The sequence below is a fragment of the Pezoporus occidentalis genome, unplaced genomic scaffold, assembly GCF_034315485.1.
Source record: "Pezoporus occidentalis ecotype Australia unplaced genomic scaffold, CSIRO_AGI_Poc_V1 ctg2, whole genome shotgun sequence".
Lineage (NCBI taxonomy): Eukaryota > Metazoa > Chordata > Aves > Psittaciformes > Psittacidae > Pezoporus > Pezoporus occidentalis.
The window spans coordinates 219,907-232,008 of NW_026913855.1; the positions used below are offsets into that span (position 1 = coordinate 219,907).

The 12,102-nt window shown below is 36.7% G+C and overlaps 1 protein-coding gene across 1 annotated transcript in view; it reads right to left on the reverse strand.

Moving 5' to 3' along the window:
• Positions 1-320: 320 nt before the first annotated feature.
• MARCHF11 (membrane associated ring-CH-type finger 11) overlaps positions 321-12,102 on the reverse strand; it is a 32,434-nt gene continuing 20,652 nt past the window's right edge. The window contains exons 3-4 of the mRNA XM_062617668.1: positions 9,541-9,733; positions 321-1,065 (exon numbers count right to left, since the gene is read on the reverse strand). Of these exons, the coding sequence (XP_062473652.1) occupies positions 743-1,065; positions 9,541-9,733 (516 nt within the window). The 3' untranslated portion in view covers positions 321-742. The remainder of the gene's footprint in view (positions 1,066-9,540; positions 9,734-12,102) is intronic.

Here is a 12,102-nt window from a genome sequence, read left to right on the forward strand (position 1 = left end):
CATAGAATCATAGAATAGTTTGGGTTGGAAAGGACCTTAAGATCATCAAGTTCCAACCCTCTTGCCATGGGCAGGGACACCTCACAGTAAACCATGTCACCCAAGGCCTCATCCAACCTGGTCGTGAACACTGCCAGGGATGGAGCATTCCCTGGGCAACCTATTCCAGTGCCTCTTCCATTATGTTTTGCAGAACACTTACTGGACATCCTGCTTAAAGGCAGGGGACAGTATATCCCTTATTTTCATATACCTGAACTGAGCTAAGAACAACAACAACAAAATAGAAAAAGAAGAATACTTGACTTGTGTCAACAATCTTTTTTTTGAAGAAGAAGATTGTTCAGTTTAATCCTCATGAAAGTGGGAAAAATAACAGTAGTGGATTAAAGCCAGAGTTTAAGAAAATACATTCAAAATTTTTTTTTTTTTTAACTTAAAAATGAGTTTCCTCATCTTTCAAACACCTAAGAGTTAAACTATATTGTATACACCTCAGGTACAAATTCACAAATGATCTAATAAACCAGACTATATAAAAAGCAAGAGACTTTTCTTTTTTTTTTTCCAGAAAAATGTATTTGTGTTTTAGCTGATCATATAAAAAGCATTAAATTTTTAAAAAAATGTGTATATATTTTTTCAAGTGTTAATGGTTTCACCATTCATCATAATTACATTCCAAAGTTGCGCAACATCAGGGCACATTATCCTTATCTATGTAGCACAGTGAGCATAATCTTTACACTGAGGTCACTCTCATCACTACTTCCCCAGAGCCGTTATCCCCTGATGAATCTTCCTGAGGTCTCATGCGGTTGAACAGATGTAACAATACATAGCCACACTGAAATCTTGGTGAGGTTAACTGTGTTGGGTGAACTAAACTTCTGTTTCTAAATGCAGTCAGTGGTAACCACAATGTCCTTCCTGCTGAGGATTCTCCTCGATTGCTCTCTTCTATGTCTGTGGCTTTATCGTAATTTAACACATCCCAGTGCAGATTCACAGCCCTCCAGCGCTTAAACACTCGATAAACAGATGCACCTTCGTGTACTATCAGTCCTGAAATTAAGAAAACAGACAGTTTGTACAAAATGTCAATGGATACCATTTTGAGAGCAGAGATATAACACATTGTGATGAATCTGGCAATTGCCAGAGCCTATTAAGTTACTTGTAACTCTGATAATTCAAATAAATTGTACATATGTAATATAATCGGTTATTTGTGTGTTGAATATAGGGATGTAGGAACACGCAGAGGAAATAAAATTGATCTGAATGAAAGTTCAACATAACCAATACTGCAATAATCTGAGCATGCCTAACTAAATATTTAGATATAAGTAAATCAATATAAAAGAACCTTACTATCAGATTCATAAATTGCTTACATTATTGTTATCCTTGTTCATGGTAAGTACTTTTTATTTATTAAGACTTGTACTCATTTGAGTAGATTTTTAGGTAGGTTAGACCTTCTGTAATGAACAGAATAGTCTTAATTTAAGAGTGCTTGTAGAATTCAGTACAGCTACAAATCTGTTTTCACATTCTTAGTTCAACTTAGGAACATAGAAGATTTATGAAAACCTGAAACAGCCGTAAGTTCCTGTCTTGCTTCAGTTGGGCAGAAAGAAATTAAATTTTATTATTAACTGTGATGAACATGACAAGGTTGATGGACTTCCCTTTTTCTCCTCAAAATTCAGTAGAAAAAAGTTGTGAAACATCTTTTTTGTTAAAACCCAGGAAATCTTTTAAAAGGTCATTCAAGTAAAATACAGATTATCTGGAGTCCTCAAGAGACAAATCTGCTTATGAACTTCTATGTAGGTGACATTTATGCTTATTGTATGCATTCAATCAATTTATTTATTTAAACTAAAATCTTGATTTTTCATATGTATATATATGTATTTATACACACCCTCTTTATATGCAAGTATTTCAAATATGGATTTGCTTGGTAGATGCATGGGGCTTCAGCATTCTTACTAGGTTTTTCCTCAACAAGCCTGGTAACTTATATAGTTCTGAGCATTGCCACATTTTTTCTCTAGCTCCCTGCTTTGGGAGGACAGCGATCTGTCTAGCCAAAAATATTTACAATTTTTTTGTCCAGTGTGTTTCTTGCCTAATATTTTCCTATACGTGGGCATATCTAGCCTGGTGTCACAGGCTATAGTCCTTTATCCCAAGAGATTGTATATCACCTGTTCCTACACAACATAAGTGTGATTTAAGTGTCTGAGGGCTCTTAGCTTGATTAACAGAAAGGGGACATTCAAAGAAAGATGACAAAAGCAGAAAGGATGATATGAACATTTATACGAACAGCAAACCTCAGATTCAAGTGCAATGATTTGCAGATAGCAATGCCTACCCTAACACATTTTTAAGATCATTACACTTGAAGATGGAGAAATAAAAATATTGCTTTCAGAAGGACATGATAGCAAATGTAGCATCTCTGTAGGCTTTCAAGTTGCCTAGATTTCATTGAAGCATCTAATACAGCAAAACTAACACAATATAAACTTAATTAAATGTTAAATATTCTAAATGCATTTTTTATCAGCATAGCATCTTAGTGGTCTTGATCACAAGATGTCCATCTTCTCAGATATATATAAAGTGACCTGTCCTAAAAATTTAGCAGCCATGTTAATACATAAATGCATCTTTAAGACTTGCTATAGTGCCTTAAAAAGGAAAAAGGATGTGTGTTTGATCAGATACAGAATGTACAAACCAAATAAGCCATGACTTTGTTGATGTGACAAAGATTTCCCTCCTTCCTCTCCCCCCCCCTTTTTGTTTTCTGTTGAATTTCCTGTAGAATGATAAAGGAGATGAGCATAATCTTCCCTCTACCTGTGCCTGGATCATAGTATCATTTGGCCCAATTTCCCTCAAGACTGTGATGAAGCAAAATTGAGAGAATTTATCTGCCTCCATGTTGAGATTTTTGACACCTGCCTGCACTCCACTGGAACCTGAACAACATATTTCAGAACAGAGAAGGAAGCAGTTGGGAAAGGATCATTTCAATACATGAGGTACATTTAAACAGTCAAAAGTATCCTCCCAAAATTATGACAGAAAAAGCTGTAGGACAACTTCTTTTAGGGAGCTCTTTTTTACTGTTTTTGAGTTTTCAGGATTTACTGAAATCACATTTTCAAAGTTTTTTCAACAATGGCAAAGAAGTTTTCTTTAAAATGGAAGCTGTTAGCCACATATGCTCTAAAAGAGCTACCAAACAAAGGATCAAATACTGCAAGGCTTAAAATAAAGTTGCCAGATTTGGCAATGCTGAAGGAGAAAAGAAACACTTTCATAATTTCTCCCATAAAAAGCTTTATTTCCATCTGATAAAACTACAGATTGAAAAAGACATACATAGAAGAGGAAAAAGAATTCCAATAGATCTTTTGTCTCTTTGAAAAGATATTTTCCAAGGAGCAAGAGGAAAAAAGCTCTCAGCACTGATGGTTCCAAGACCACAAACAAGAGGAAAACTGGGTAAGGCTGGATATTTTCCAGGTGCAGATTTCTGATGCTCAAAAAATAAGTTGTTAGTTGCTAAAGTGAAGCTATAAGGAAATGGCAGAATCTCCTTTTTCTTAAGAGATCCACAGCAATGAATGAAGATATGAGAGAGAAAACAAGGTAAATCCATGAATAATACTAACTTGTTCCAAATACCATGATTTCAACAACACAGAGGACATAGTTGTACAGTCCTGGGAGGTGGGTGGAAATTACTTGTTTGATCCAGATGATCCCAAGAGGAAGTGTTAGAATTCACTGCTTGTTAGCTGTTCCGACATTCTGTCCAATATCTACAAGGAAGAGATTTTGGATGATGGACTTGGCAAAATGTCCTAAGCTCTAAGAAGACTTTAGATTAAGGTCTTTAGAATTTAGATTAATGTCTAAGATGTAGGGATAGTAATAGGCTCCCAACAATAGGGTTACGGAGAGATCCTAATTTTCTCCTACTGCCAAATACTGTGACATTCTTTCCCTCTATCCCAAGGATTTCTTACCCTGAGTCACAAGATCACTAGAAATTTTTCATACTGCATATCTTTACAAGCAGGCAACTCGTCTTCGTTCATTCAGATTTGGTGTTATTAGGTTCCAGTGTTGTCTTATTTATCACAGTAATCCTACTTATAATCATTTAGTGATAGTCCTTCTAGAAACATCATGAACTTTTACTAGGTAATAAAAGACCTTTTCAGAAACAAACTTTACCACTGGACAAAACGTCATGTCTTAATGCTATTCTAGGGCCCACAGATATAAGAAAAATGCAGTAAATGCTCAAAGCATTAGTGAAACATGTCAACTCTAAAAATAGCAATATAACTCTTTCTAAACTGGTAAGAATTATACCTAATTAAAAAAAAAGACTTTTTGAGTAAAGAAATATTAAGTGCAGTTAGATGTGTTCATTGTGAGTAACTTCAGCATATATATTTTTACAACTAGGAGTTACACAGATGTTGCTAGGCATCAAGTTCCTTGTCAGGGAAGAAAGAGGCTTTCAGAGGGCTATTCACACCTCACAATGGCTCCCATCCCTTACTCACTTGCTACAGTACTCCTGGCACCACTCATTTTTCTATTGTAATGTTACAGCTGCTTTTCATGCTGTAAAGGAGCTGCACTACTGTTCTGGGATTGCAAGTGACCAGTTATTATTTGTGAGATATTTTGTTCATTTTAGAACCATTTATGACTAGTAGTTTTGATTATATTCTGGTGAAAATAAATACATAAAATTATATAATTTTACTGTTACAAGAAATAATTGCTACATCTACAGAGAAGAATGGCAAAGACTTGGTGCACTGTCCCCCTAACAAGGGGGTTATAATGTGCATTCTTTTTGCATTAACTCATGAATTTACTCCCTTGGTAATTCCAAGCCACTGCAATACCTCTGGATTTCACAGGTAGTAGTTCTTTCATTAACATGTTCAAAGATTGCCTTAGAAAACTTCTGCCGCCAGCAAGTTTCAAAGAAAACAGCTTTACACCCAGCTCTGATGCAGAAAAGTACAAACTAGTGACTTATAGGGTTGAAACTGACACTGATAAGTAAAAACAATCCTGCTTGTTAGGAAGAATTCTGGAAAAATTTAGAACAAGGAGAATAATGGATACCAATAAAATATGTACACTGGAATGAATAGAACATATTATATTGGTGATCTGCAACCTTTGGGAAGTTTCTTTTGGTGAAAAGTAAAACAGACCAAAAATTAAAATACAAGTTACATGTAATTTACATGTTAAGAAAGAGGGTGGTATGCTACATATGGTACAGATATCAATCATTGGGAAAACAAATTTATATGTGCAAGTTTTCAAAGATATCATTAAAATGTGACAGTACCTTTATGCTACTGCTTTTAAAAATAATGACAAGAAAGCATTTCAAAAAGTAGAGATATTTACACGTCACAAATGACCAAAAATATTCATATTGTTTACGTAGAGCTGCAGGGAGGCACAACTGAAGGCAGTAGGAATAAGTCTTGTTCATACCACCAGTAACTCTAGCGCTTGTCTTAAAATATGTGCTGCACAGGAAAACTCATAAGTCTGCATAGATTTTTCATTCAAATAAAGAGACATTCCAGTGGGAGTATAAGTATTCACTCACTGTAAATCTTATTGAAAACCTACAGAATACCATGGATGACTAACACAAATGAGAGGAGAGAACATACTAAGTGAGAACTGTGGCTGGCTGTAAGCATTACAAGCTTTATGATATTAGAAATTACATATAATATGCAATGGTAAAATCACATGTTAATGTCTTTTGGAGGTCATCAGCACAATGCACAGTGTTGTGGATTTTTTAAAATCATTCATGCATAATAAATTATACCCATCTATTAGAGAACCTTATTTGAAGGTTTTAAATTGAAACTATCAATCTAAATCTTTCACTTTAGAGAACAAAAGAAAAAAAATAAAATTGGATAAAGCTGAATATATTAATAAAGATTTTCTGATGCAGATAACTTGAAATTGTATGCAGAATAAGTGGGATGAATGAAGCTGGATCATTAGAATTCTAAAATTACCAAACCTGCTTTATAAAGCTTTCTGAATTTCCAGATACAGTGTAGAAAATTAAGTCATCCCTGCACTGAAGTTCATAATGACAAAACAGTGTCCAAATAGGTTTCATTATAGTCAATCTTACATAAAACTTTCCATATATAATTTATAATTGGACAATAAAATATGCATTTATGCGATTACAGGTAAATCAGTTTATCTGGTGGGTGAAAAGCCACACTTCTACTTTGCTCCTGCATGGTGACAGTTAGGCTAGAATCATAGAATTGTAGAATCATAGAATAGTTAGGGCTGGAAAGGACCTTAAGATCATCTAGTTTCAACCCCCCTGCCATGGGCAGGGACACCTCACACTAAACCATGTCACTCAAGGCTCTGTCCAACCTGGACTTGAACACTGCCAGGGATGGAGCATTCACAACCTCCCTGGGCAACCCATTCCAGTGCCTCACCACCCTCACAGGAAAGAATTTCCTTCTTATATCCAACCTAAACTTCCCTGTTTATGTTTTAACCTGTTACCCCTTGTCCTATCACTACAGTCCCTAATGAAGAGTCCCTCCCCAGCAACCCTATAGCCCCCTTCCAGACACTGGAAGGCTGCTATGAGGTCTCCACGCTGCCTTCTCTTCTCCAGGCTGAACAGCCTCAACTTTCTCAGCCTGTCTTCATATGGGAGATGCTCCAGTCCCCTGATCACCCTCGTGGCCCTCCTCTGGACTTGTTCCAACAGTTCCATGTCCTTTTTATGTTGAGGACACCAGAACTGCACACAATACTCCAGGTGAGGTCTCACAAGAGCAGAGTAGAGGGGCAGGATCACCTCCTTCGACCTGCTGGTCACGCTCCTTTTGATGCAGCCCAGGATACGGTTGGCTTTCTGGGCTGCAAGAGCGCACACTGAAGCTGGCTCATGTTCATTTTCTCATCAACCAACACCCCCAAGTCCTTCTCCGCAGGGCTGCTCTGAATCTCTTCTCTGCCCAACCTGTAGCTGTGCCTGGGATTGCTCCAACCCAGGTGTAGGACCTTGCAATTGGCATGGTTAAACTTCATGAGGTTGGCATCAGCCCACCTCACAAGTGTGTCAAGGTCCCTCTGGATGGCATTCCTTCCCTCCAGCGTATCAACTAAACCACACAGCTTGGTGTCATCGGCAAACCTGCTGAGGGCGCACTCAATCCCACTGTCCATGTCAGCGACAAAGATGTTAAACAAGACCAGTCCCAACACCAATCCCTGAGGGACACCACTCGTTACTGGTCTCCAGCCGGACATTGAGCCATTGACCACAACTCTTTGTGTGCGGCCATCCAGCCAGTTCTTTATCCACCGAGTGGTCCATCCATCAAATTGATGTCTCTCCAATTTAGAGACAAGGATGTCGTGTGGGACAGTGTCGAATGCTTTGCACAAGTCCAGGTCGATGACATCAACTGCTCTACCCCTGTCCATCAGATCTGTAGCCCCATCATAGAAGGCCACCAAATTGGTCAGGCAGGATTTCCCCTTAGTGAAGCCATGTTGGCTGTCACCCACCACCTTGCTGTTTTTCATGTGCCTTAGCATGCCTTCAAGGAGTATCTGCTCGATTTTGCCAGAAGCTCCATAGGCATGTCAGGTACATGTTAGTTCAGTACCTTCCAATCCAGAGGTGTCTTGAGCCTTGGTCGTTTGAAGGGTAGCTACGTATCTGCATGCACCAATTTACTGAAGGCTTGCCTTCCAGTTGTTTACATTCAAGACCAGGATGGATGTGGTTCTGGGCAACTTGATTTAGTTGAAGGTGTCCCTGCTCACTGCAAGAGGGCTAGACTAGATAATGTTTGGAGGTCCCTTCCAACCCAAACTATTCTATGACCCTATACAGTTAAATACACTAATATTTCTGATCACCCACAGACCTTCTTGACTGACTTTGAGATTAATCTGGTTTAGGTGTCTTAACAGTCAAACAAATGGAAGGAAATGGAAACAGTTTGAAATAACTGGCTATTCCAACTCGTTAATGCATATGAAAGTAAATTTTTTATGATTGTAATCTTTGTGCAAAAAAAAAAAACAAACCAAAAAAACAAAACCAAAACCAATAGCAGTAAAAACCCCCACAGAATTCCATATAAATAAAACATTTACAATGCCTGAAGCACATTTTGTCTTGACTTAATGTTTTTTTTAAACAAAAGAAAAAACTCAATTTTAAGTGTTCAGACAGAAAAAGTGGCATTCAGGAATCAATATCCAAGAGGACATGTAGCTGAGCCCTTTGCTTAAAAGCTGAGCACTTGTCCAGAGTATTGAGGCCTAGATTCTATTCATTTTGCTGTCTGAGAAGATTTGGGTTCACAGAAGAGAGCCTGTGCCTTAAAGTATTTCAGAGTGGGCTTCTCTTGGAAAAATTACAAAATAAACAGAACTGCTGATCCAGCTGAAATATAATTTTTTTTACAGTAATGGGATGGTTTCAATAAAAGATGACATGGCTTTATGGCTGGAGCAAAAGCCTTGGTATTAGGAATCACTCTGTTTCTTTGCACCTTATTGAGCAGAATTCAGCACTGTCCTGAATTCCCATGTATGAGATTGATTGGGATAACATCAACATCTATCACTCAGAAATCTCAAATTAGACATCAGATAACATTTGAATTTTCTTAAATTGTAATTCTGAAAATGTGGTTTAATGTTTACTGCAATTATTAATTTTTAATGCAATAATTGTATCTATTTTAACAATTAATTCAAGCTTGTTTTATCAAATACTACAGGGATTTCTATTTAAATATTTTCAGAAATTCAAAACTGGCCAAAATAGCTTTGCAGTAAACTGCATTTTCTTTTATAAGATTTCAGCTAGAGTTAAATGACTCATGACTTTTTAATAATAAATTAAGTTACTATAGTTAGCACCATTAGAGTGCTTCATAATTGTTTATGATGTGCAAGGAACTCATGCCTGTCTTCTCTGTTCTCTGTTACTAGCACAGTGACCTATATAAGTCTGTGCAACTTAATTTTGGGTATGTAGTTTGATGACATCCTCAAGGGCTTTTTCTGCACTTTGTGATGGTACAATCTAATACACAGTGGCACCAGTAGAAGGCTTGACAGCACATAATTTGACGTATTATTTTAATAATGTCTTTTGTCACTTTCATCTATTTAACTTCCTGAACTTTGCTAGCTGCCTATTTTTTTTCAAGAAATTGAAACTGATCCTGTTCTCACCACTAAGATCTTGGGGAGACACTGATGAATCTGAGAGTAAAGCTTTGGCTCTTTTCTCTTTGCAGGATTTGCTAAAGGTATCAGCTGAGAATTAATCTGCAAAGAACTGGAGTGATCCACTGGAGTGACCAATTAGAAAAATAGATATAGTCACAGTCTTAAACCACAGTCTGTGCTGTTTAAAGATTTTGAGCTTACCTATGCATACTAGATCCATAAAACCATACATTCCATAGCAGATTTGAAAAAGGATGTCCTTTCTTTGCCATACTGCATAAGGGCTGAAGGCTGACCATAGAAGCCAAGTCACACTTGCTACTAAGAACAGAGATCCTAGGATTACAGCAACGATCTGCACTTTCTCAACCAGTGTTATAGTAATGCTTTGCCACTAAAAGAGAAACAAAGTCGTATAAGATAAAAATGTTATTTTCTGTGATTGTACATTCAACTCCACTTTTTTTTCCTGAAATCAGAAATTATTTTAATATTTATACATATCTTCATAGATCTTTATTATTATCCTCAATACTAACATTTTTTTTTCCTATTTCATTTTAGTTAAAGTGAAACTAACAGTTGCTTCCGCATCCCCTCCAGCATCATTATTATTACCATCTAGCTGTGAACTTCAGAAGAGTTAATAGTTTTATCTCTGGTTTGGATACATAGGCAAAAAAAAAAAAAAAAAAAAGAAAGATTTAGTCTTAGAAATGGAACTCAGTTTTTCATATTTTTAGGCTAATGAACAGAATTAAAAAAATGTTGGGAAAACAATCTTACGTATGCCTTATGTTAGTGTGACAAGTTGAAGATGACAACTTTCCTTTCCATCCCACCCCGCTAAAGTCAGAAGCCATTTTCCATTCTCCTGCCGCTCATTAACGAAGTTTCAGATATACGACCAGAGTTGTCTTTCTCTGTATAAACCAGTGTTAACAGTACAAAAAGACACCTGCAGCCTAGCGTGGAAGCAAGCCGAAGACTTGGGAGGAGCTCTGAATACAGGTAACACAAACATTTGTTTTTGCTGCACCTCAGTTATGTCCATTTTTCTAGGGAAGGCTGTATCCTCCATATGTGAAGTAACCAATTTATGGTGTGACAAAATTTAAATATAAAAGAGTATGCTTACTGATTCTGTCTAGATAAGAAAAGAAATAAAATTCTGTTAAAACAAAGAGTCACAAAAGCGAAACACAGCATAAGGAAAGAAGCATTCTAGATTACCCTCAACATATGCGGCCTTTTTTGGCGATAAATGTCTATATTAGCTTGGCAGACTCCCCAGTCTCACCCCATCACCTATTCCAAAGCTAGTATGCAGACTCTGTAGACTCTCATCTTTCCTGTTCCTAATTTTGCCTAACATGCCTGCTCCCTTCTACAGCTGCTATAGGGAACAGGTGGAGGAAGCAACTCCAGTAAGGCCTTTATGACCTCTTTTCCCACATGGCAATAATTTTCCCTTTTTCCTCTTACTTTACAAAAGCTTTCTCTTTTTACCAACAATTGGGTACTGTCATGCAATTTCGTGCTCACAACATGGTCATTTTTAAGCTCAACCAGGTTGCTCAGGTAACACGTTGAAAACCTCTAAGTATGGAGACGGTTCAGCTTCTCTGGGCAACCTCCTTCAGTTCTTGACTGTCTTCAAGTTGAAAAATATTTTTCTTAAAAAAAGTCTTATATCCAGTCTGATCCTCTTTTGTTCCAAATTATGCTCTCTTCCATCAAGTACACTGTGAAGAACCTGGGTGAGGAATGAGGTCCTCTGACCTTTCTTCCCTTTCAGATTTTTCCATTAATTTCTCTACTGTTGCCTAATTTGCACATCTGGTGCTGCATACATTCTCTTGTTGCAGCCTTCTGAATATTATAGTATCAAAAAAATAAGCTGTATAATAATTTATAAATTGCCTATCTTGAAATACTATCCTTTCATAATGAACTTATTAAATTCATACTAGCTATTTCATCGAACTTTAGGGTTTGGAATGGGACCATTCATATTAAATAATACCTTTTTATGGTAAAGCAACTATGGATACTCATTTCCTCTATTAGAAATTTTTACTATAAGGTCAAGGAAGGTCATTAATAAGTGATGTATGACAGAATGATGTGAGCATCTTATGACTCAGATATTATTTGCTTACAGTATTTAAATGTCAGGGCTGAAATTCATCAAACTCTCTTCAGACTCTAGGGTTATGTTGACAAAATTGTTTTTCATTTCTCAGCTGAAGCTGCATAGTGTGACTTAGCAGAAAACTGTCAAAATGCAGTTGGTTATGTATCTCTTTCTATCTTCTGTTATTATCAGCATGAGACAGACCTGCAACAAATTTGTTCAGAATGCCTGAAATCAAAGTACATTTACATGAAATAAAGCTTTAACTGTCACAAAATATTAAACTGTCAAATTCATGGAAGCTGGCAATATATTGAAAAGACTGCAGTATCACTGAAATAAACAGAAGATCTTTCACAGTACAATTTCAGCAATGCAGAAGTGCTTAAACTCACTTCAGCTTATTTTATTTATTTATTTTTTTAACTTTGATTGGTCATAACTATTCTGCAAAGATAGCACTGAACAGAAGATAAAATAGTCTGAGTATTTGGGATAAGTAATGCAGCATGAACGTTAGATATAAAGCCCACCCCTTATTCTGGTGTTGTCTGACAACCAATTTCTATTCCTATCTCCCATTCAAACAGAATCAAGAACTCCTATGATCTTTTTTCATCTCGTGA